The sequence below is a fragment of the Rhea pennata genome, chromosome 9 (assembly GCF_028389875.1).
Source record: "Rhea pennata isolate bPtePen1 chromosome 9, bPtePen1.pri, whole genome shotgun sequence".
Classification (NCBI taxonomy): Eukaryota; Metazoa; Chordata; class Aves; order Rheiformes; family Rheidae; genus Rhea; species Rhea pennata.
In genome coordinates, this window is record NC_084671.1 from 11,543,775 (window position 1) to 11,563,824 (window position 20,050).

General features: G+C 45.2%; 1 protein-coding gene across 16 annotated transcripts in view; it reads right to left on the minus strand.

The window, feature by feature from the left end:
- Positions 1–19,601, minus strand: part of COPS7B (COP9 signalosome subunit 7B) — a 29,760-nt gene extending 10,159 nt beyond the window's left edge. For 3 of the 16 annotated variants that reach the window (XR_009959221.1, XM_062582279.1, XM_062582281.1), the window contains exons 1-7: positions 19,512–19,589; positions 17,279–17,455; positions 17,101–17,178; positions 15,993–16,068; positions 14,167–14,255; positions 13,357–13,559; positions 11,816–11,921 (exon numbers count right to left, since the gene is read on the minus strand). Coding sequence is in view for 9 of the 16 variants with exons in the window: in XM_062582279.1 (XP_062438263.1) it covers positions 11,816–11,921; positions 13,357–13,559; positions 14,167–14,255; positions 15,993–16,068; positions 17,101–17,178; positions 17,279–17,440 (714 nt within the window). In the remaining 7 variants the exon portion in view is untranslated. The other 13 variants (XR_009959220.1, XR_009959219.1, XR_009959218.1 and 10 more) reach the window with 12 other exon arrangements.
- Between the last annotated feature and the right edge of the window lie 449 nt (positions 19,602–20,050).

Sequence of the window (20,050 nt, forward strand, 5' to 3'; positions counted from 1 at the left end):
TAAAAAATTATTTATGTAACTAAATGAAAAGTCAAGCATTGTAACATTTTTTGTCCTAAGTAGTTGAAAAGTTAAAAAAAAAAAAAATCATTCCGTGTGGCATTTTGTAACCTGTCTTTATTTATCAAATTCACTTACAATTTAAATGTCAGATTGATTGATTTTAACAGAGTTAAAGAAGAAACTGTTCAGATGTTTTAGAAAAGTCAAGAACGAGAGAAAGGCCAGCTGATATTTTAAGCTTTGATCCCTTATGCAAAGTAAACTTGCGCCCAATCCTGTGATGTTCTGATGGACCGAATCCTGCCTAGTGCTGCGTGCAGCTGCAAGCCTGTGCAGGACCCAACTGAACTTACTGCAAGAGCATGCGGCCTCAAGCAACTCATCTATCGCCTAGATCCTGAAGCGCACCCATGGAAACAAGCCCATCACGTTCAACAGCCTAAATCTGGATAGACAGAGATGTGACAAGAGCAGCATTTGGCCTAGGAGTGTTTTAACCGCTCCCAGTCTGCAGGTTTGGGTCCAAATTCCATTCCGTAAATACAGCTACATCGCTGGGTGCTGCGCATGGGCATACGGAGATGCAGTCGCTGCCGAAAGCAGCACACAGACCTGCCCTCGCTGTGCTAGCAGGAACAGAGTTCTGTGCTGGAGGCGCTGTTATTCAAGGATCCAGCAGTTTTTAAAAGTATCTTCTTGATATTCTCGTTCTCCTAACATTCACCACTAAACTGCAGAGTCCTTTTCTCCAGTGGAGAGATTTATTTAACTGTGCCTGGGACAATACATAGACAGACCAAAATATATTGAGAGCTGCCTGGTAAGGATTCATGAACACAGCTGTTGCTACAGCTTCTTTCTATGTAAAGTGCATGAAATAAATCATTAAAAATGACTCAGAACTCTAAAGGAAACAGCAAGCAAGGGGGTGGGGAGCACAGCAAACAAGCAAAACTCCTGTATGAAGGCTCTTTGGTCTCATTCTTCAAAGAGGCCTTAGAAAAGAGTGGCAGGCACCCAGCCGAGCCGTGATGAGAGTCACAAATTATACCCTGACCATTGTAGTGGGCTGGGAAACGACAAGTCTTATGTACCACTGGGCTCCAGTGCCTGGGACAGTGCAAAAAGAAAGTCACCGAGACCTAGAGGCAAGAGATTCCTTCCCTTAGCTACCACCAGGAAACCACAGAAACCTCCAGCCAGACTCTCCCCAACTATTAAAGGAGATTAAGTTTACAGACGAAAAGGATTCCTCAAGACACCCAAAAGCTCAAACATCAGGTTGAAGTGTGTATGTGACATTTCTAGTCCTATAAGGGCAAACCTCCATCAGGAAGAGGCACCCACCCCACAGGGCCCACAGAGTCCAGTTGGATGGGAAACAGCAGCTGATGGACCACGTAAGACATTGCCTAAGGGGAACAAATTCAGGATCCCCGGAGGTAGGACTTGAGGGAGGCAGGAAGGGCAGCTAGTGTAGCTCTGTATCCTGCCTCAGGGTCAGTGAGCACCTTCCAGAGATGTCCACACCTAATGACAACCAGGCTTTGGGGCCAGGGCTCTGTAAGTTCTGTAAGGCAAATACAAAAATCCACAAAGTTTATCTGACCTGCTCTGCACACCTTTAGAGGAAAGGAGGGACTGTGCACCTTAAGAAATGCCCAGAGGGAACTGTCAAGTGTCACCCAACAAACCTAAGGACAATAAGGAATCACTTGGTGTCAAGACTGCACACCAGGTCTGAACAGTAGTGCAACATGGTACTGCTGGTTCCCCTTCATAGTCCCGTTCTTTGAGCATGAAGCCAATAGAGTACCAGGCTGGGACCAAGGTAAATCTCCCTTCCAGCTTTAGCTTTCTGTTGCAAAAGCAAAGCTGGAGTGAAGCCATCTGCCTGATGACCGAGGGCCCCTGGAGCCCAGAGCAGATGGAACTTTTGATCCTACGAATTCACACCACAAAATTTGTCAGTCTATGCAGGGCACAATGGCCTGAGCTCAGGTTGGGAGTAAGTACCTCAGAGAGATCAGAGCCTGGCGCCACACAGGGTCTGGATTCCCTTTCCTCCTCGGCAGGGTGCCGTCCGAGGGGCAGAGCACAGCTCTTACAGTGTGGGTTCCTTCCCTTCACGGGGCTTCCTAGAAAAGAGCAAGTCTAAAGGAAAAGACAAAGCTGCATCTCAAAAGATGCTAGTTTGGCAGCAGGAGAGCGATCACAGTAAGAGCTCCCTGTGCAGAAGGACAGGATAGAAGTTTGGCTCCTTGCTTTGCCACTTCCTTTCTGACCATGCCTAAGTTACCCTGCCCCTCAGCAAGCTGGTTTTCCACCTGCAGGATGGGAACATCAGCTCGCCCCATGCCCCATGCAGGCACAATGTGCAAGAGAGAAGGCAGCGCTCGGGGTGAAAAAGCACTTGGGAAACCTTTCAGATCAACTTATGCTCAGCACCGGCATGGCCCAGCCAGCTTGATGGGTCTGGCTGCTCTGCAGGGAGGAGTGCAGAAAGTGGGGCTGAAAGCAGAGGCCAGTTTCCAGAGTGGCAACAAGCACCCTCCTCAGTTTGGCAGGCAGGCCAGAGCGGGAAATGGAGACAGCTCATTAGAGCACAGCAAGCATCTGGTAAGGCCACAGTTAGGTCTCCCTGACAGGGGCTCTGTAGGAAACAAGGCCAGGAGAAAAGAGAAGGGACACAAGAAATCAATTAAGAGGGGAGGAGGCATTACAGGCAGTGGAAGCAAGTCGATCTCACTTCGCTGACTCCTTTGTGGACCAGCCAAGTTAAATGCTGACGACACCCAGCAAAAGGATCTGGGTCCAGCACTAGAAACCTCCCTCGTCATACCCCAGAAAGGAGAGTGCGTAACTGAATGGAAGAAGCTGTCCTGGACATAAGGTGCAGCCTCGGGGAGTGGCATTCGAATTCTCAAAGGTGAGCTCAGCAGAGGATGGCATTTAGCAGAGGTGGATGTGTATATACACACACAGCTGGAAGTGAGGGTGGCTGAAGTCCCAAACTTCTCTTGCCAACAATGTGCTCAAACTAACACCTGTGAAACCTATGTTTCCAGTTTGACCAGCCAAATGAGCAGCAAACATTCAGCTTTCTAGTGGGAACGCTTGTGACATGACATAGGGAGCAACAGCCTTGGTTTCCCTCTTCAAGAGCCATTCACACCACGAGATGAATTGTAAGTCCCTAGCCTGAAAGGGCACACTGCTGTCTAGCGAGAAAGGATATGGAGTTTTCTCTAGTGCTGTTGCACAAGTGCCTTACAATGCCTGAGCAGGCCAGAGCAAACCTAGGAGCTCCCACATTAGGACACACATCTGCCCTGTACCACCCTGGAAATCGGCTCTATTTTCCCAGCCCATATTGCATGCTTTTCCCCACATCATTAATGCCACTTTTCCACAGTACTTATTACTGAAGGGTTACAAAGCCCAGCTTAGGTGACAGCACGTCCCCAACCAACAAAGAGAAAGAAAATCCCAGAGCCCCAAAGCAAGAGAGCAATGGAATTTTCCAGCTGGAAAGAGACTTGAGACACTGAGCAGGGACTGCCAGGGGCAGAAGCACACAAGCCCCCATCACTTGCTCTAAGACTTCTCCAAGTGTGGACTGCTTCCCTCTGAATGCAGAAAAACAAAGGAAAGGGATCACAGGGCAGCTTCCAGAGAGAGAGCCTTCTTTTGACACAAGCACAAGTAGCATACAAGAAGGGAATTGAATGCAGGCCCCTTCCTGTCAGTCAGCAACTAACCTTGTCAGAAGGGATGGCAGCACTAACTGAATTAGGCAATTCATTAGGTTGGGGCACGCAGCAAAAGCCCATACTCTTTGGAGCAGAACTACAGTGAAAATCCAGGGTAATGAGTTGCAAACTGCCTTTGTAAATGACACTTCTGCAGTGACTCTGGCAGGCTGGGAAAAGAGCTAATAGGTAAATCATTAGGTAGCATCCCTTTGATATCGTTGAAAACAGCACAGGCTATTTTCCTGCCCCCTCCATAATTAACCTGGCATATTACCCATAATACTTCAAGCCTATATTCCCACAATGGGCCAACTTATTTGCATCGAGGGAAAAGCAGGGTACAGTTTACCTGAGGAAAATGACTTCCAGAAAAGCTTGAAAAGCTTTAAGGTTCTCCCCTCCCATATACACGTGCTGCATCTTTAATTACGTCAGCAATGAACCTCTGCCCAGCCAGGGGACCAAAGCACTTTAAAAACCTCTGTCACAGCCATCACACATGAGAGATGCTGTCCTGGAAACTCAGGCGAAGAATGGCTGATTTGCCCACGGTTATTCTCTGCAGCTGTAACAGAGCTGGGCTAGCACATGGCTGTCTGCTTCGCCCCTTATTTATAGCGCCAACCAGTGCCCTTGTCCTTGATTTCCATTATGCTAAACCAGGCAAAAGCCTTTGCCCCCTAGATGCAGAACAGCTCTGAGGAGCAATGCCTACCCACCTGGCTTGTCTGCCAGTTTGGAGAGGTGTCATCTCACAATGATGTAAAAGGAATAGCATCACAGCTGGCAGGTGATCCTGTAGGAACTGGTGCTCTCTAACAGCTGTGAAGGTGACAATGAAACACCAAATGTTACATATTGCATCAGAGCAAGGCAGTCTTAGGACTGTGCTGATCATGAGACGGAGATTGAAACATCAGGACTAATAAGGTACATAGCTTCCAGAAGAGTCTCTAAGGCTAGACAGCACAACTTCTAAACTTCATGCCCATGAGAATACAGCCCTGCTTTCAGAGAAGCTCAGAAAACTCACAAAAAGGCAGATCTCCAAAAGAGCAAAGACTCCTTTACCCACTACAATCAACTCTTCTTGAAACACAGAGGTATCATCTGTGTGTTGGCATTTGAAAAATGTCCTAATGATATTGAGATTCACAAGCTTCTACAGGATACCTAGAGCTGTGGAAGGGTCTCCTCCTTTTTATTAAACTACATCAAGCAAGGACTATTGGCACAAATTCTTCTGAGCTCTTGCAGAGAAATACATATTTCAGGACTGTTAAATGACCTTAAGGCAACCCTTTATTATCTAGAATTTCCAGGGTGCATGTTCTCTCACTAGCACAAGAACACCTTCCCTTTTTCTTGATGTGGGAAAGCCATGATCAGTCATCACACTCATGCAATTTGCAGCTTGTAGTAAATACATCAAGTCATCTCTCGAGACTTATATGTTGTGGGAAATGAAGCATGTGTTCCTGTATATTTTGAGCCAGGGAATGGAGAGCTGCTCTGCCTAATCCTTTGCCTGGTTCACTGCTCAGAGATGGGGGTACCAGCACTGTGCCTCTAAGAAGCAGGGTGCAGCCAATCAGACTAGGGGGTAAATACATGCTCTCTTAACAGTACATCCCTCTAGCTTCAACCACCTTCCTCTGCGATAGGGCCAGGACTAATGAAATATCAGCTAAATGTCAACAGTCCCCAAGAGACGCTGACCTTTGCCACAGAGCAGAGTGAAACGACGACATATTTCTTTAAAAAATGCCGATAAATTCAATCAGACTGTTAGGTTAAAATTCCACAATAAAAATACAAGGTTGAGGTTACATATAGGAACCAAAATCACTTTAAACTTTAATTAACCCCTCCTGATGCCTGTGGGCTACTACCTCTCAGACTGTGCAAAAATAAGCTAAACAGTTCGACTATTTGGTCTCCTTGTATTAGGTCAGATGCTGTAGAGGACTTGGTGGGGGAAAAAAACAACATAAAACATTATACGACTGACCAACCGAGTCTATATAATTGTAGAACAAGGTATTTGATCTCTCTATTTCTCCGTCTTCAGAATAATAAAGAACAATGTTTTTTCTCTCATTACAACATTTGCAAAAGGCTCACAAAGTAAAGAACAGCAGCACCAACAAGCCTACAAATGCATATACTTTGACTGTTCTACCCCAGGACAAAGTGGGCTTTGTTTCGTTTTTTAATACCTGAGGCCTCTCTAAACAGCTTAGACAGCATTCATATAAACCTGTACAGAACTGAATTTTTAGAAGTCACATTCTATTAGAACTACCAAGCTGATCGTCCTCTCACTTCTGCATTCGCTGCAATGAATAAACTCAGCTTCCCTTTTTTGAGTGCATCTATCAATGCATTCTCCCCCCATAGGATAAGCAAAATGCTGAAGAAAAGTTGTGCATCATTTTCCATTATTTCAAGAACTGAATGTTACTCAGTAAAATTCACTTTGGGGAGCTGGCAGGAGAACAGCCATCTCTTACTACCACTCTCTACTGTGGGAAGAAAAGCTTCACTCTCCTTACTTTCACTCTGGAAAGCAGATCTGCAATTCCTACTCAGGTGTCTGACCTATAGAGAGAGAGACCTCTAAAGCGCCTGTAGGCTGCGTGTCACTTAGCTGTCAGTCTGAGAACTGAGTCTCAGGCTAACTGGGTCCCTAGGAGGGTAGAATTCCAAGCCTGCATGAAGCTCCATGGGTATCCATGGGTCTTCACAAGTCTGCACAGGGCTGGTTTCAAATCTGAACACAGAAGGGTTTGTCAGCAGACCCTTCCTGCTCTGAGCCTGAGAGAGGGGGAAAAAAAACAATAGGTTTTGAGTCAGAATTTCTTTCTGAAAAAGAAAAAAAAAAATTGTCATCAACATTGCTTTATTATGTTTCAGAATTGCCTAATGTTAGCTGGTATAAACTGAGTCACAGCAGGAATGCCAGGGACATTTGTTACCACAAGGCGCAGCTTTAGGGCTAGGGCAGTCTACCAGCACTGCAATCGGCTGAGATCCTCTCTTCCATTTTCCAGCTCAGTGCTCAGCTCCATATTAAACAAGCACTTGTACAAGCAAAGCTGCAGAATATGAAGCTAGATAATAAAGCCCTGAAGAGCAGAGGGAAGGCAACTCCATCTACTTTGTCTCTCTCCAGGTGGAGGAAGCAAACAGAAGTTCAATAGCCTGAATTTCATCCTGCTGTAATCTTGAAGTGAGGTGCAGCTGGAGCAGCCCATTGCTGCCATAAAATACAGTAGAGCAGGATGGTCTCCCCACAGCAGGAAGCAGTGTCCAGCAGTGCTCAGACAGTGTTAGTTGCCTCCAACAGGCACATGCAATACATTGGACTTTGCATCAAACCCACCTCTCCGTCCATCTCCCTCTTGTCCTCATAACAGGATTAACCTCTCCAGACACTCCCCTTCAAATTGTCCTCAATTCAATCCCGACCAGTCCCTAATTCACATAACTCTGTTCCGAGTTGCTGTCCCCCACTGCAGCTACAGCGAGTCAGTGCAGTCTTTATCTGTTATCCTTCTCACACAGCATTGCACCTCCTGCATTCTTCCCCATTAACAACTGCCTTCTGCTCCATTCCTGGAACAGCTTCCAACTCTTTCCTTCAAGCCAGATTCATTAACCAGCTGCTGCAGAGCTGTTTGCGTCCCCCAGGTACTCTCTGCATGTCATTTGTTAATGACTCATCTCAGACTGGGCTCATTGCAAAGACGCCCCCTTCCTTTTGCGACACTGAGCACACAGCCAGCCCACCAGGAAAGCCACACATGCAGAACAGCTCCGTTCTGTTCCATACCCCGTTCCTTCTCTGTCCTTTCCCATCTCTCACACCAAGCAGCACAGGAAAGATCTTTATTCGAAGTGCCATTTCCTCCCTTGTTTCTTTACTGATCAAAGGCAACGTATACCAAAGTGCAAAGAAGACCTCCTCCCACATCGAGACTTTGAGAACAACAAAATAACGTGCAAACAACAAAGTAACATAAGAATAAAGTGAAGAACTTTGAACATATTTAGCAGGCAGGGAACAAACATCAAGGATGCCATTTCCCCAGCAGGCTGTGGCTTGCTGAGGAGGTAAACCTATTTCCAAAGGCAGTTGTATTCTTCCTGCAGGACTGATGTTAGAAATGGGAAGGCAAGAAAAAGGTTCAATGAAGACTAGAGAACCATTCCTCCCTAGTCAAATCTTGTGAGGAACTAGATGACTAGTACACTGCAGCAACCCACACAAGAAGCCAAAACAGAAAGGACTCAGTCTATCTTCATCATCAAATCTATTAGTCTTGGGTGCATTAAGTCCCTCTATACCTCCTGAGAACCTGTCAGCTAAGCACTGGGAGAAGCTAGTACAGGAACTAACACAACCGCTGCTTGGGAAAGAAATCCTTTGAGATTTAAGAGAAGGCTTCACACTGGGGCCTATTCACTTGACAGCCTTCATTAGAACTTTTTTGGCTAGGGTTTTTAGGGGACAGATTGCTGGCAAAGAATCAGAAATCAAGAGACTTGACCCAGAGGCAGCTGGCTGGGAGGTATTTAGATCTCTCTTAGGATTCAAAGCTGGCATGCCTGCGCTGCAGGAGAAGAAAAGAGTAATTTACTTTCACAAGTGTACAAGTCCTGTGGTCAAGGACTGAAAACACACAATTGGAAAAGAACCCTGGTAGCAAAAAGAGGAAGGCACACGCGCTGCACAAGACACACACAGGTGACAGTTGGCTGCAGAACTGGAGCTTAGTCACAGTCCTCTGCTTAAACAACTCCCCTTCCTGATTATGGAAGGCCCTTCTCTTTACAATGTGGAATAAAGTTAAATAAAGGGGCCAAACTGCAAAACAGTACCCTGCTAGACCCAAAGTAAAGAATCAACTTGGCCTAAAACAGAGCAGAACTTCAAAACTCCCACAATTAGGCAGCAAAGGTTATTTATGCTCAGATTTGGCTCAGCTGTTGGCTTTGCCACAGGTAGTTCTGCATGAACTTGGATAAAGACGAGCTACTGACAAAATGGGAAGTGTACTTCACTACCTCTCAGACACGTCAGCGAGGTGTGGTCAGACCTTCTGATAATGTAACTTCAAAAAACAAGTAAACACTTATGCAAACAAGTGCTGTTGCACTGCAAGCCTAAAGCAACCTCAAAGCCAAGACTCCAGGCTCTGACATTAAATCAGCATTTTTAATTTTTTTCCAAAAATGTGCTTTTTTGTCAATTGCTGTTTCAATGTCAACCCCCCCCCTTAAAAAAATCCACACCTTGCCAAACTAGGTGCAAATCACCTGAAGTTAGTCTGTAACAAATAAAAAACACAAAACAAAGGCTGAAATGCTTTAGAATCACAACAATGTACAAAAAAAGGGAGGAAAATACAACCTGAAAGTGTTCAAAATTCAGAAAGACTAGTCAAGTCCATTGCTTCAGCAAGGGGATGCTGCTGCGACCCCTGCCAGTGGGTCCTGGGCCACTGGGCCTGCCACATGCTAAACGGGCTCTTCTCCTATGCAGACCACTGTCACTGGCATCCGAGGAAAGCGAATGCATTACCCTTTGGAGGTACTGATGGGGGAACAACTCACAAGCAGCTCTGAGAGATCACATCACATTCAGAAGGAACACAGTAACACAATTGCTAGCACGCCCCTAACTATCTGTAAGAAGGAAGGCTTAAAGAGAGCAGCCTGCTTCCTCCTCACTGTGCTGATGCCTCAGAGATGCAGAACAGTGCTTGAAATCTGTGAGAGATTAAAGGGCTTAGTAAGGGCAGTAAACAGACGGTTAAGTAAACAGCCCAGCACTGGTCTCATCTTCACAGAGCGAGGTAGTGTGAATTTCACCCCAGTTTGTAACAGACAGGGGTAGCAGAAAGGCTGAAGACTTCCATGTAAAGCAGTTCCTGGCCTAGAAACCTTTCTGTGCTCCCTTTGAGAATGGAAGATCTGTGTTGATGGCTTCCTCGCTCCCAGCCTGGTTTTGGTAGCCACACTTCAACCCTGAAATTCAGACACTTGCTATAGAACTTTTCCTGAAATCTGATTTAGTACAGCAGCTTCCTCAAGGTTGAGCAGTAGTGAGAGTGGCTGGGAGGGAGCAAAACTGTCCACAGATTTCTCTTTTTCTGTCCCTTTGGTTAGTCCTTCTCTTTAGAAGTCCCTCTTTAAAGGGCCTGGAAAACAGGGACACCCTGGAAATTAATAGGGCCTACAGAGTGTAACTTAGCCAGGTGCTGCTAACTGGGAGCTGTATTCAAACAGGGCTTTTATTTGCCAGCCTGAAAGGGACTGGCCCAGAACCCACTGAAAAAGGAGACACAGGCCCTTTTTTGCTCCTCCGGCTGTCATTCCTAGCTGAATGACATTTAGATGGTATGTTCTAGTGACGGCTGGAGACCAGCCCTTTGACTTTGGACATCTTCTTTGTGGGCTGCCTTTGTTCTGCATGCGGAGGGCATTCTCGCTCTACCAGCTGCTGTTCCATCTCCTGTGCCGACGACGAGGCTGTGGCTTTTAATGTTTTCTTTATGTTTGTGACCTGGCCAAGAAGAGACAATGAATCAGCACCTCCTTCTTCCTCTCCTCACAGTAGAGGCTCCATTCATAAACACATTGAAAAACCTCTGGAGCACAAAGTGGAGGTTATAAAGTAAACTGTCACACCAGAAACATTCTCATTGCTCTACATTCAAGATTATTGAGGGTAATAGCTTGTCCTTACTTAGAGGTAGAGTTGTTAATATTCCATACTGGTCCTGGACTAGAAAAAAATGGAGGTTACTTATCTCTTAGAAGAGACATTGGCACAATACAGTGCCACCTTCCTAGCTGGTTGGAAGGACCTACTACTGCTTTGATGTAGAAGGCAGCCATCTTACCCTTACACTGGCCAGGAGTAGCAAGGACAGAGGAGGTGGAAAGAAGCAAGCTTACACTTATGACAGTGCTCAAAAGTGAAAAGGGAAAATGACATTTGGCCTAGTTGGCTGAGTCACAGATATCTGCTAGAAGCAGGAACAGGAATTGGTCCATGGAAGGTAGCTGCAGTGCTTCTGCTACTCTGGCTGAAAAGGAGAGATGCAGCATAGGCATGATATTCTGCCCCTAGAGCCCAGTAGGACTCACCAGAAATACACCGTGAATATGAGCAAACAAACAAAACAAAAAACACCACAGGTCAAAACAATTCCAGAAATTAGGTGTGTCAACTCCCAGCTAAAGGTATCTGGCAAAACAAATGCACTACGGTTGCCAATCAAGCCACCAAATAAAAACTCCTTCAAAAGGCAAATGTAAACCTGCAGGGACGCAGCACTCAAAGAAATTATCCCTGAACAAGTGTCTCTGGAGGACCATTTTCATCTTTACAGCTGTATTAGCCAAGATTTGTTCTCACAAGTAAATACACACCAGGAGAAGCTGAACTCGCGTGCCGATGCCGCCATCTACTGACCAGCTGCAAGAGCAACAGACAGCAAGAGCATTTCCAATTCACACCTTCGAAGACAGGGTGTGAAGAGAGCCCTTTTTGGGTGCTCAACTCGACACCAAAAGACAGACCCAGAAGGAAACTGCTTAGGGCCCTTTTTGCAACAGCAGTGAGGCTCCAGAGATTGTTAATTACACCCTCAGATTTAAAACAAAAGCAAACTAGTTTTTCCTTCCTCCCTCCCTTACACAAAAGGAGCAGAATTACATCCTAGCTCTGCGTTAAAAGCGCTCGTTTCCTAATGGATCAATTCAGGGAACAATAGCTAGCACACCCTTCTAGCCCACTTTTAAAAAAGAAAAGTTCTAAACTGCTTAGCATCATTGGTCAGATTCAATGCCGGTCTTTGAGGTGTTACTTCAACTTGGGAAGAGGTATGTTTTTCCTATCCCAACACAGCACATCTGATTCGCAAGACTGCTGGCCTCCTTCAGAGGAGCCATGGCCATTAACCAGGTTTGACCAGATTATTTTCTTCAGTAAGCACAAATATTTATCAAAAGCATAGAGCGGTCTAAAATGACTCTGTACCCACCTCCATCTCTACCTGCTGCTGAGTTCGGTGATGGTTCTCTTTATATTGGTTGGCTCTAAGTACTTGCTGCTCAATTCCTAAAAGAACTGCTTCACAACCATCGCACCTGCAAAATACAAACAGTGTCAAATAGCGCTCCTGAATTCTCTGCAGTACAATTTGTCAAGCCATCTGACAAGTCACACTTGCCTAAAGGCTGAGATTTTTAAATTTATCCTTCCTGCTCAAAGGTTAAAGTTCAAAAAAAGTTAATCAAGAAAAGGCTTTGCTGTTCATTTGATGTATTTCACAGTATTCTTTAGCTAGTCTACATTACTTCTTAAGAGCAGGTGAGAGTAAATGCAGGTTCAATGCACTTTTGTGGCCCTGCAGGAGGGCAGGACAGCCACAGCAAAAGCAAAACTGTAACAAGTACATTGGTGAAGGTATCTGAGAGGGAAGCAGAAAAAGCTTTCAGCCTCCTCTTAAATCAGAATTACTGCTTAAAAGTGTAATGTAAGACCTTTTCAAGAGTTAATAAAATTTAATTAGACAAGAAAAGTCAGACTGAAAGAATTCCCATGCTTGCTAAGTGCTTTGAAGACAAAAACAAACCTCCTCCAACACAAAGTTCATAGCAGAAACGGACAGAAAGGCAGTCTGCAGAGGGTTCATTGTTACGTTCCAAGCAATGCTGTAAGGTCCTGGAAGCTGCCACAGCCCTCCCTCCAAAAAGAGATTGAGGGAGCTGGAGCAGAGAGGCAAAAAACTTGTCTCCATCTCAGGATAGCACGTTTGCACAGCAATTTAATGACTTTGCATGCATCCATTACCATAGCAACAAGGCAGAAATTCTCAGTAAGCTCAGATCCTGCCACAGGCTCCACAACAGAGAAGGGAATTTCTCTGGATGGGAAGGGAATCCTACAAAAAGACGAGAAGCAGCTTCCTGGCAAAGTTTTTTTTTTTTTTTTTTTTTTTTTTTTTTAAAAAAAAAAAGGTACTACAACCCATACAACCCAAATATGATGGCTGCAGGCAGATTGCATTTGGAAGAATAAAGACGCAAAGGCATCTGGAACTTCGCATTTGAAAAGACTTTACCTCCAAAGAACTGTGATAATATAGGATATGCCCATGCAGTTCTTATCTCAGTGAAAAAAAGCAGAAAACTAACGGACAGTTCTATTTTCTTATCAAATGTAACAAAAGAGGAGGGAGGGAGGAGTTCATAGCATACAACTGTGATTCCAGGTGGCATTACTGTTTGACGAAGGCCTTGATTCCTAGCTAGGGTTCTGCCAGGTAAAAACTAAGGTGACAGAAGAGTCTTAAGAGCTAGTACAACTTGGCTCGATACAGGAACACAAATTGAATCCTAGACAGGATCTTGGGGATCTTGCCCAACAGACACTTTCTCCAAGTGCCTGCTCACAGCATAAGACTTCTGATTAATGGAACATGCTAAAATTGAGCCAACACTTGAAACTTCAAGGAGTCAGAAAAAGCCAGCCATACAGACTATGTACAAGGAAAAAGCAAGCTGGAAAAGCCCGTCTCACCATTCCTGAAGTGTTCTGACAATGTTACTGATGTCCTTCTTCTGAATGTCTCTGCCAATACAAAAATCGACCTCTAGCACCTGATTTCGTTGATCCAGCTTCCCCTGGATAATATCGGTATAAACAGCTTCAATAATGAGATCTTCCAGCTCCCTCAGATTCCTCATGTCCAGGTCCTTCAGCAACACGGAGTAGGGAATACACTAGAAATAGCAAGTCCAAAAATAAGTTATCAGTCCTAGAGCCAGAACAAACAGGTAAGTCTCAAACAGAAGTAGGGCTGGCAGAACCTCAACACCCAAACGTTTATTGTATTCCAGACTTCAGCCCGCAAGTGTAACAGTGACTGATTATGGCAAACAAACACTTAGTATTAGGCTAGGTCATATTCTGACACAATTTAGGTAATTCCTGAAGCTTTGGTACAGTACAGTCTGAAGGAAAGAGATACTAGAATTATGGAAGAAATTATAAGTGTCAATATATTTTCTCCAGGAAAAAAAAATCAGTGGTTTTAAGAATGATTCTCTATCCCCAGCAATGAAAGAAGTCATACAAAGTGTCCCAGGCCTTACTAACCAATTTGCATGGCTATTCAAACATCCTTACTTCTCATCCCTGAAAGTTTATTAAGTTAGACTTGCAAATGCACAAAGAGAGAACACTATATATTACAAGTACTTTCCAAGCTGCAGGGTACTTTGGGGGGTACTCTTGCAATGTGATATAACTAATTACAATAGAATAGATGCCAATTAAAATAATAATTAAAAAAAAAAGAAATACGTTATCAGTCACGATGTACTTTACCTTCATTCTGGAAGCCAGGCTTACAATTGTCAAGTGTTTCAACTTATTTTTCTGAGTCACTGTTAATTCAGGCAGGTTATCTTTGCTTGCTGTTAAAGTGAAAAAACAAACAAACAGACAAGATTCATGACTTCAAGAATTATATAATCCAAACTGCAGCACTATAGGCCAGTTAAACCACACAAAATCCTGAAAGGTTGAACTTCTCCAGCTACTGTGGTTGCTGATGAGCAGAGGGAGCAACCGCTGATGACAGATCACCAAACCCATGGAAGGGAGAGGAACAGTTAGAGAGCAAGCTGACAATTCCATTCTTCACTGTTTCTTTAGTAATTCTGGTTCTGGAATTAGAATGCAACTCACATCTACACAAGAAGCATCCTGCCAAAACAGTTGGTCAAAGCTTTGTTCCCATCACCAAGGCATTTTTATTTCATTAGTGAGCTGACAGAATAAAACCTTCCCTATTTGCTTTTCCAGTTGTAAAATACAGTTGGCTTTATTTCTCTGAAGAGCTATAGAATTTAGTGTTGAAAGTGTTAAGCAGCAGGCTGAGGAAGTGAGGAGAAATTATTAATCTAGACATTTATACAGCCTCACTGACACCATATTATAGACACGTGCCTCATGAATATTTAAAACCAGAAAGACGACTGGCTGCTTTCCAAAGCAAAGAATCTCTTTAAACTATCTGCTTTAATGAAAATGAATGTTTCAGGAACATTCAAGTTCTCCCACCTCATTCAATGCTCTACATTTTGACTACTTTTCTTCCTTTCTCTTTTTTCACTCTTTCTCAGCTTCTCCCTGTCCCTCCCCAGAAGTAGAATACTTGTTTCACACACAGGCATGATGTATTAGAACTGGATTTCTCTGGGCAGGCAAAATTGCTTTGTGAACTGTTGTCTGAAGTGCTGTGTGGTCCAAGGTAGCAGTCACAACAAAACACACTAGACAACAAATCGTTTGTAAAGAAAGGACTGCACTGTCACATGCTGGGACGTAAAACTCACGCAAAGGAAACATCCTCTCATCAGGCACAGAATTAACGAGACTGACGTTGCTCCATTGCCAATGAAGTTTCCAACGCTCACATTTATTGATGCCATTTCTCCTTATGGGAACTAGACAACTCATCCACCACAGTCATAGCCAACATTATGATGGAATTATTTGTCACACTCTGTAATACTCTGGATTCAGGCTATTACCCACAAATAAGTACTATATTGTAGCAGAACGGAAGCATGAGCACAAAAGACACAGCATCTTCAGATAGACAGTCAGATGATTCACACAAAACCCTTTTAAAGGTGTATAAAAGTCATTATTCCAATTTATATTCCCGTTCAGGATTTTTTCATTTTATTTCAGCAAGAGTCACAAAATAAAAGGTTATCCTATAAACCACAGAGCATTTTAGAAATAACACAGAACAACTTTGACAAAGTTTTCTGCAACTTCCATAACCAGCATCATCTACATTTCAAAGTCAATGTCTGAAACTGCTCTCTACAGAGGTAAGTGGTCTGTGAACATCACTGAATACTGCTACAGACCAATTCAGCTCAGCGTTGCAGTTCAAGCCAAACTAATAAAATACCACAATCTCTAGCCTGACTATAGCCCTTCCTCCAGGTTTCAGTAAATGAAAAGCACCTACGACCAGAGGGTTACAAACAGCTCTCCTTCCAAGCAAATTTTATGCTCAGACCCCTTCATCCTACCACACTACACCAAGTGCTACAGAAAACATGGAAACACCTCTGACAATTATAAAGTGCAATTTAGTCTCACAATCTGCAAAACACTAGGCAGGGCCTTACCTACATAGTCTGGGTATGTTCCATACGCAAACAGATTCAGCAACTGGAAATAAGCAGCATTAGGCCCTTCAGCAAGCTGGATGGAAAGAAAACAGAAGAAATCCTATTTAACGCAATAATAGCCAATATTATACTGGTAGGCAGCTTCTGCAGGGCAAATTTTAAGTCTACAAATGACAAGCAATGCTTAGAAAAGGAACTACAACCAGGTCTTAGAGAAGCAGACACTTTTCATGGTCTCATGAACAGTAGTATATTTCAGCAGTTTCAGAGTCAAGATGATGCAACTATGTGCCAGAATTTAAATACAGTTTGGACTGTCAACTGCTCTGTGCAGCATCTTGCAAGGCAAAAGCATAAAGTGACTCTTAATTTTAGCTGACATCCTACAGGTCAGCTCTTCTCATCATATGACAGGCAAGCAGACAACAGTGTTGGTTGGTTAAGCATCCTTGCTGTTACTGGGAGAGCTAAAACAGCTTATCTGCAGAGTGACAAAAGACTAAAGCAAAGCAAACATTTTAAGTTGAGTGCATCTGAAAGTAACAGCTCTCTCTCACATACAAACACTTCCCTGGGAAAACTGCAGCATTAATAAGTGACTTTTATGGAGTTGTTGGGTTTTTTTTAATATCATTTGCTATACATAGATCTATAACTATGGAGGCATTTTTAGACATACCTAAAAGCCCATCTGGAAAGCTGAACTTGCTCTATGCCATATTACTCCAGCTGCAGAGATATTCAACCTAGATTCCCTCTCTGCAGTAAAGGGGGTTGCTGGCAAGACATTCTCTTTAAAAGCTCTGGAACTTACTTTTCGATCTTTGTTTGAAATGGTTTGGATTTGGTTACCACTCAGGCCTGATACACTAGACATCTGTTCTCAAAGATTTTTGGAGAGCATTGAGGTTATGCTTTCCAGGACAACAAAAGCATAGAGAGACTTTTTTTGTTGTTGGCTAGCTAGATGCCTTCTTAAAATTGTTACTACGCTGCTGCCAGGATTTTGCTATATTAGCAACCACATACAATAGCAAAGCTTTATATAGGTATTTTTTAACATTTAAATATATACAAACAAAAGCAATGCCAATCTCATATTCACCAGATCCTTCCAAAGCACTGTATGACTCTTGTATGACACAAGTATCTCAGAACCCAGATAGGTCACATCAGGCCCTTCCTGGAACAACAATTTTACAAGCATAAGGTATCTGTGGAAATTTCTGGGGATCCCTTACACTGGGAGTGCAGAAGGGGCATTAGAAGAATTCCTCTCTTACCTCTTGCACATTTGTTAACTCCAATAGCTCTCCGAAGACATAAACCCCAGGAGCCTCCAGCACTTGGTTTATAAGAGCAGTCAGAGCTGAGCCACTTGTGCCTTTGGCTAGTAAAATAAACTGCTCAAGAAGATTGCAGGACGGCTTCTGTTCTCCTGCCATTCTAGGTTTTTGAATCTGTCAACAACAACAAAATGTATTAATTCATCCTTCCTTCTCTGCTAAATTCTATCTGACAGTGGATTGGAAGACACACTCAGCATAGTAAATTTTGGCATTAGTTTTGCTAAGTTTTTCTTTGGAATTCAGAGGGCAAGCCAGAATTCTGATTTATCTGAGGAGCAGGAACAATTCAGGCATTATCTGGCCAAAATTTCTGCAGACTGTTTGGTCAGTTCCCTCAAGGATCCACTCCTGCTAGTGAGAGAAAAGCTTAGCTTTCATATTTTCAGACTTTTCCTTCTACCAATGCCAGCAAATAAGGACAACTGCAAAGATATTCATGTCTACTAGAGACTAGCTAAGTCTTCCTCCTTCCCAAAACTCATTGCATAAACTTTGAAAGAGAAAGTGACTTAACCTTTCTGTAGAATTTATCCACCTTGCAAGGCCCACATATTGCACCTTTTCCTTTGACACTAGTTACAGACAACATGTGAATATATAATTCCTATTCTCAGTCTAAAAGAAGAAAAAGAGCTCGAGTGGGTAAATAGCTTACGTCTACTTTGCAAAATTAAAGTGTTTTGGGTTAACTAGAAAGCGTAAGTGATAAAAATACCCTTTCTACAAAGACTCTATTTATGTCCTTGTAAAGTGAGGTCTTTGTCTTCAGCTGTTGCCTGATATTTTTGATGTGCATGTTGACTCCCAGCACCAACACTTTGCTTTTGAAATGTAAAACACTACTCATTAACAAGTTCAACAAAATAAGTTATTTTTAAAATAACTAAGATAAGATTTCCAAAGCATGTTATTCACGTACCAAACAAAGAACTTACCAGGCACAGGTTTCTTCATGTTATGCTTATATAGGAGAATTTTCAAGTTTAGTAGCTAACCTTTACTCTGGTGAAGAAGTTACGCACCAGAGAACCTACATTGCATTCTGGCTGACTGGCAGACCACAGCTGTCCTTTCAGAGGATGGTACAGTTACACAGGTACTTACATTATTTTGGCATACCTATGCAAATTCAGACTTCTGAACACAATACAGCTAGCTTCAGTTATTACTCAGCTCCTGAAAACACGCTTTACTCTGCACCTCTAGTTACACATGGTCTCAACCTGAGAGGGTACTTTTGCACTTTCCACACAGATTTCAAGGCTCTTAGTTTAAAACCTATTTTCATTAAAGGCACACATGCAACCTGATGAACAGTACCTCAGTTTCCAGCTGAGAAATCCCTGCAATACAATAACATTTAGTTTGGCTTTCCAATACGCTGAAGGGCACATAAGTACTCTTCTCTCCACTCACATATAAGGAAAGATATAGGACAAAGTTTTCTCAGGATTGAGCATGAAATAACAGAGCTGGGAACAATATTCACATTTCAGGGTTCCCAGGCTGTTGTCTTCCTCCAAGCTAATGAAGCCACAGACTGGTGCATAAAATTACAAAAGACTTATTGGCCTTATCCATGCTCTAATAACACAGGAATGCCAATTCTTTGCTGCTTTTTTTTTCCTGAGCGTACATCTAGACGACCATAACACTACTGCATTGATCGTGTCGCTGGGGCTACCACACTGCTCTTTTCCATAACTGACTTATCCTGACGAAAAGCGACTGAAATGCAAATGGAAGACGCGTTAAAGGAGCTTGCCCAAAGGCTGAGAAAAACCGATAGAGGGGGATAAACCGCCCCCCGCCCCCGCCCTACTGCGGTCTGACGCGCCCTGAGGCGCGTTAAGGCAGTAAGCGGCGCCGGGAGGACGGGGCAGGCAGTCCCCGGGGCCCGGAGGCGGCCAGGCCCCCGCCGCTGCAGGCCCGGCCCGCCCGCCCGCGGGCACCGCCGGGGCCGCGCCTCGCCGCCCGGCCGAGCCCGCTCCCGCGCAGGGCCGCCTCGCCCCTCCCCGCCGCCCCGGTCCCGCTCGCCTCAGGGCTCGGGGAACCGGGCGCCCGCTGCCCCCGCCCCAGGTGCCGGGACGCGGCCGCGGAGCGGGGAAGGGCTCGGTGCGCGGAGGAGCGGGCGCTTGCGGGCGGCTCCTCTCCGCCCCGGCGTTACCTCGCCGCTCCGGCTCGCCGCCTTCCTCCCGCCCTGCGGCTCCCAGCGCCGTCCCCGCCGCGCCTCAGGCCGCCATGATGGCGGCGCCGGTGTCCCGCGCCCGGCCCCTTCCCCCGGAACGCGCGGCCGCGCGACGAGCGTTCCGGCCCCGCCGCCGCGAAGGCGGCAAACGGCGGCCGGGGGCGGAGGCCGCGGGGCGCCCCGAGCCCTGCTCCCCGCCGCGGCCGCGGCCCCGCTCACGGGGTGAGGGCCGAGGGCGGATGGCCGCAGGCGCTGAGGGGCCGGGGTGCCGCTCTCCACGCTGCCCCGCCGGGGCAGCCGGTGCCCCCTGCCCGGCCTCGCGCCCCGGGCGTCGGGGTGCTGCGGCCGCGCGGGCCTGAGCACCCATTCCCGCTTGGGCCGCTTTCGTTCGGCGAGTCTGTGTCGCGGTCACCCCCGCGCGCAGGGCTCGGCGAGCGCTTGGTCGGCCGCTGAGAGCACGGCGAGCCCCTTGCTCCTGCCTCTGCGCTGAGGGCCGGCCTGCGGCCCCCCGCGCCGCG